This window comes from Entelurus aequoreus, linkage group LG09, assembly GCF_033978785.1.
Source record: "Entelurus aequoreus isolate RoL-2023_Sb linkage group LG09, RoL_Eaeq_v1.1, whole genome shotgun sequence".
NCBI classification, from domain to species: Eukaryota; Metazoa; Chordata; class Actinopteri; order Syngnathiformes; family Syngnathidae; genus Entelurus; species Entelurus aequoreus.
This window is the reverse complement of record NC_084739.1, coordinates 33,563,625-33,568,754: the sequence shown is the minus strand read 5'-3', so window position 1 is coordinate 33,568,754 and position 5,130 is coordinate 33,563,625. Positions and strand designations below refer to the sequence as shown.

At 41.8% G+C, this 5,130-nt stretch overlaps 1 protein-coding gene and 1 non-coding gene across 4 annotated transcripts; one reads left to right on the top strand and one right to left on the bottom strand.

Annotated features, from left to right (window-relative positions):
• Nucleotides 1–261: 261 nt before the first annotated feature.
• Nucleotides 262–2,733, top strand: LOC133656836 (uncharacterized). Of its 3 annotated transcripts, none has more exons than XM_062057683.1 (8): nt 262–413; nt 616–733; nt 887–978; nt 1,094–1,171; nt 1,261–1,335; nt 1,435–1,575; nt 1,779–1,849; nt 2,525–2,733. In XM_062057683.1, exons 1-8 carry the CDS (start codon nt 299–301, stop codon nt 2,531–2,533), a joined length of 699 nt encoding a protein of 232 aa, XP_061913667.1. In that variant the 5' UTR covers nt 262–298; the 3' UTR covers nt 2,534–2,733. The 3 variants fall into 3 exon arrangements, with proteins under 3 accessions (XP_061913667.1, XP_061913668.1, XP_061913669.1); XM_062057685.1 differs by having other exon boundaries at nt 297–358; XM_062057684.1 differs by lacking the exon at nt 1,261–1,335.
• Nucleotides 2,734–4,570: 1,837 nt separating this feature from the next.
• On the bottom strand, nt 4,571–4,641 carry trnag-gcc (transfer RNA glycine (anticodon GCC)). Its single transcript has one exon. It is a non-coding gene; the product is annotated as a tRNA-Gly (tRNA).
• Nucleotides 4,642–5,130: the final 489 nt, after the last annotated feature.

The following is a 5,130-nucleotide window of genomic DNA, read 5'->3' as shown; positions in this document are numbered from 1 at the left end:
ACATAATATGAATTTTAAAAAAGGAAAAATTAGTTTAGTTCTGACTATTATGACCTGTACTTTTACCTTTCTTATAGTTCTTACCACCTTGGGGCACCATTCAGGAAAAATCTCAGCTCATCTTAATTGCTTATTTGTATACACTAACACCTGTGCATGCTTTTGTCCACGTTGTTCCTTTGACGATGAATAAATACCCCTTTTCTTTCTTTCTACATTAAGGGTGCCTTTTCATCTGATTAAATTCATAATGAACAGGGACATTGCGGTTGTCCCAAGTGGATGGTATGATGATAGGATGGTTTTCTGGCCCAGCTATAAAAACACCGACAGAATTGAAAGGGCCGCTTTAAATGAGGTGCAGCATGAGCCAAACTGGCCAAGATTTGACGTTTCTGTTGTCCGAACTTGTGGTATGCAAATTCATAATCTTCTTGTTTAAAAATAACGTCATAGTTGCTTCTCTTTATGCTTGGAATAACCTATTGTGTCTATGTTCTGACCAGATCTCTTGTAAGAGAGAGACCTGATTTATCATCATCAATAATAATAATATTCTGTTCAGCTCTACAGCTAATTTGAAAGTCATGTTCATTTTAACATATTCAATTTTAGACAACTACAAAGACGCATTAAAAATAATGCAACAATATGGAAAGGGCTGCAACACCTCAGACCTGCAATCTGAGGCAGAGAACGAGGAGCTGCCAGAAAAAAGGAACAGGAAGCCAGTGTAAGTGTGTTCCGTCTTGTTTTTGTCATGTTTCTACAGTAATAGGAAGGTTATTTCCGGTAGCATTCAAAAATAGACCAGAGATGCTTGTACTATATGTATATTTGGCAATTTTGGTATTGCAATAATCCTAATGATATGGTTACCCAACAGCCATCATCTCGGGGACTCAGATGATAGCGAAGAAGACCCGGGAAATAGTGACCTCACATCTCTGGGGTTGGCAAGCCAATTGCACAGGCAGAGTAAGGAATAATCTCTTAACATCGAAAACAACAAAACCACCACATTAATATTAAAGATATGGTTAACATTCTTAGTGCTAAAGGTATTCCCCTCTCCTTGTATCCCTTCTCCCAGCTCCATCGTCTCGCCGAGTGCCAGCAAGAGTCATGAGTACTTGTCAACTCGACTCCTCAACTGGAGATAACTTTCTAGGTAAAGACTGATCTCCAAAATAATATCTCAGCATCCAGTAACCATGGTTAACAGATCTCAATCATTTAATACCAATTTATCTCCCTTAGCACCTCACCATGGGGAAGGACACATTCATATGCCTTCACCAGCACATGCATTAAACATGCAGAGAGTTACACAAGGTAGGGACTGATCTCTGAAATATTAGTGTATAGATAGGCCCCTTGGGTATTACCAGTCATGGTTAACGGATGGCTCTCTCACAATGCCTACCTCACTAGGAACGGCAGTCCCTCCTCGACTCCCTCCACCCCCCTCACCAGCAGCCCTCAACATGTGGCAGACAGAGGAGCCTGGATCCAGCCTGGCCTACAGGCCAACATGGCGAGGGGAAAGAATGGCCGACAACATTTCCTGCTCTGGTGAGCAATAACTGACAAATACCGGATGGTCATTCTGTGCCACAAATTTTGGAAAAAATTCAAATTCACAAGCAATCACATATTTTCTTCAAACTTTGTCAATAACTTTTGTCATTAACTAAGGTCAATAGCTAATGTCAGGATTATGAGTAATGAAGATAAACACTGAAACATGTTAATTTTATACTGCTGTTTGTCAACAGCGCCTGAGGTAATCCACATCCTTAGCCTGCTGGAAACTATTAAGCACAACCAAGACCAGCTGATTGCGAAGGTAAACTTCTTAAGCCTTGAATAGGTCAATAATTCATAATGACATTGATTTTGATTCATTATTATTTTTTAAAGAAAGAAACAGCCTACATGGCAGCTTTGTGTGATTAGAGTAAACATTGCTACATTTTCTTGTTACATTTCACCTGTTTGCTCTTTAAATACCACTTTTAATGTTTTTTATTTATTTCGATCATATTTTTAAAAAATGTGCCCTGGGGCCGTTAAAAAATGACCTGCAGGCCGCAAATGGCCCCCGGGCCGCACTTTGGACACCCCTGGCCTACACGAATACAAACATAGAATGATAGTACAAATATAATAAGAAAACAATGTCAACCTCCCAAAGTTGGGTTATGGATATTTATTTATGCCCCCCACCCCCAACCCCCGCCGCCGTCATCCAACAGAGCCAAACCAGTACTCTGATCAAGGAACCAAATAACAATATTGTTTAAACATTTTGGATGTCTTGCACACCTATACCCTGATCACAAATTCATAGTTTACGCACCTTATTTTAACCACCTCCAGTAACTTTAAGTCATGTTTTTTTTTTCAAATGTAATCTCCTTAATACCTATCACATATTTTGTATTGTGTAAGCATACTTGGCTTTGGATGCTTCCTACCATAAACATAAACGTATCTGTCTTGTAATCTTGTTTGATTGCAGGTGCTGTGAGTAAAAATGTGTTGACAAGGTCAGCCACGGACGCCGAGGTCACCAAACACGCCATCAGGTGGTTCAACTTGGCGGGGGATCGGGCAACGAGGAGACGAGTCCCGCTTCCACCTCCTCAGGAGGAATAGAGATGTATATGTATAAATAAACAACCTTTTATTGGACTTCTTGTCATTCACCAGTTATTAATTTTCTGATATGTTAGCTGTGCATGGAGCAGCGTTTCCTTGAAGTTGTAGCCTAATAGATTAAATATGTATATTTACTTTTTAAATATATATTATATATATTTACTTTATAGAGTGAATTGACCATTTTCTGTTTCTGCCTATTGACATTATTGTTAGTTTAAAAATACAAGGCAATGCATATGTAAGCCTATATTGCTGTAGTAGGGCTTAGTGAATGTTTTAGTTTCCTATTTTATCCTACAGCAAGAACAGAAGGGATTTTGAAAATAAGATAAAGGGGTCCAAAACGGCCAGATGAGCCAGGGTTTTTATGAGTCCGTTGCTGGTCCGCGGCGGGAGGTTAGGCTTTGATCTTGGGTGTGAAGCGGATGCAGCGCGCCGTCACGGCGCACCCGCCGCGGAAATAAGGCTTTGATCATGGGTGCGGAGCGCATTCAGCGCACCGCCACGCCGGATCCGCTACCTGCCGCCGTGGCGGATACGTTCCTGAGTGCGAATGGACGCCGATGCGGGTACGTTTCGCGGTTCCGTTCCGGGAAGCGCGATACCTGCGCGGGCGATCCGCCGCGGAGTATTTTTGTTGTGTGGGGAAGCATGTTTAGTTATTCCTCGTCCTGCAGGGATGATACTTGTAAGAAACATACTTTATTTGTCGCCATGGAGGCGAGGATTAGTGATTTAGAAGTAGTTAAAACACTGCCGACTTCGGATGGATGTTAGCTGGTAGCTAGCTAGCCATGTCTTAAAGCACCTCTTCCTGAGGGTGTTTCAGTGTTATAACTTCCCCTTTATTGTTATTTTTTAGGCCAAAATGTGTCCGTTCTCCGTTCTCTGTCTACACACTGTGTCTGCTTGTAAGTACTCCGTGATTGTGCGCTGCCGAAGATGTTCCTCTGCTCGTAAACCAGCAATGTCATGACATGATGGCGCGCCGTCATGCCCGTTAAAAGATAAATAAACAAACAATTATTTGGGAAACGGTACTTCTCAAACTGAGTATAGTCCTGTTTTTTATTCATTAGTAACGCAATACTATACTAGTACCGGTATACCGTACAACCCTACATCCTAGATATGTAATACAAAGACGTACCACATAGCAAGCATCACAAACATTGCCAAGGTCACAAAATAGCACATACTCAAAGTTCCCTATAAAAAGCATAACAAATGTAAAATCCCAACCAAATAAGATTTGGGACACGCCAGAATTAAACACCATAATATTGATTGATTGATTGAGACTTTTATTAGTAGGTTGCACAGTGAAGTACATATTCCGTACAATTGACCACTAAATGGTAACACCCGAATAAGTTTTTCAACTTGTTTAAGTCGGGGTCCACTTAAATTGATTCATGATACAGATATATACTATCATATATACTATCATCATAATACAGTCATCACACAAGATAATCACATTGAATTATTTACATTATTTACAATCAGGAGTGTGGAGGGGTGGGGGGGGGGGGGGGTAGTGGACATAGAGAGAGAGAGAGAGAGAGAGAGAGAGAGAGAGAGAGAGAGAGAGAGAGAGAGAGAGAGAGAGAGAGATCAGAAGGCATAAGAAAAAGAATCTGCATTTGATTGTTTACATTTGATTATTAGCAATCCGGGGAGGGTGTTAGTTTAGGGTTGTAGCTGCCTGGAGGTGAACTTTTATAGCGGTTTTGAAGGAGGATAGAGATGCCCTTTCTTTTATACCTGTTGGGAGCGCATTCCACATTGATGTGGCACAGAAAGAGAATGAGTTAAGACCTTTGTTAGTTCGGAATCTGGGTTTAACGTGGTTAGTGGAGCTCCCCCTGGTGTTGTGGTTATGGCGGTCATAAATGGATGTTGCATTGGCCGGGAATCGAACCCGGGCCTCCCGCGTGGCAGGCGAGAATTCTACCACTGAACCACCAATGCCTGTCGAATAGAAGAATAGATTGCACTAAAATAAATATAGGCAAAAATAGGTACTACAGCTTATTTAGTTCTGTGATGGCAGCTGGGACAAAACTACATTGTACCATTTTGTTTTGCCTCTTGGGACTAAAAACCTTTGTCCAGATGGGAGAAGCTTAAGCAAGCTAAAGTGTCTCTGACCATCTACTGGGGAACTAGACACTGTCAAAATACACTATATTGCCAAAAGTATTTGGCCACCCATTCAAATGATCAGAATCAGGTGTCCTAATCACTTGTGATATATCACAGGTGTATAAAATCAAGCACTTAGGCATGGAGACTGTTATGGCGTCACATTATTACCAAAAATCCAAGCGCGTAAAAACTGTTATCACGCGCTGATTCTCCACTTCGTGCGCGCTCGGCGCCTTTGTGCGCGCGCGCGGCGCCTTCTTGTGTGCGCGCGGTGCCTTTCTGCGCGCGTGCTGTCTCGGTCTGTGCGCTGTC

What these genes read in the sequence shown, in the direction of transcription:
- LOC133656836 (XM_062057683.1), top strand. Translation starts at nt 299, where the DNA reads ATGGTTTTCTGGCCCAGCTATAAAAACACCGACAGAATTGAAAGGGCC. An exon ending in AAGCCAATTGCACAGGCAGA is followed by an intron (nt 979 to 1,093) that starts GTAAGGAATAAT and finishes CCCTTCTCCCAG; the next exon opens with CTCCATCGTCTCGCCGAGTG. An exon ending in CATGCAGAGAGTTACACAAG is followed by an intron (nt 1,336 to 1,434) that starts GTAGGGACTGAT and finishes CTACCTCACTAG; the next exon opens with GAACGGCAGTCCCTCCTCGA.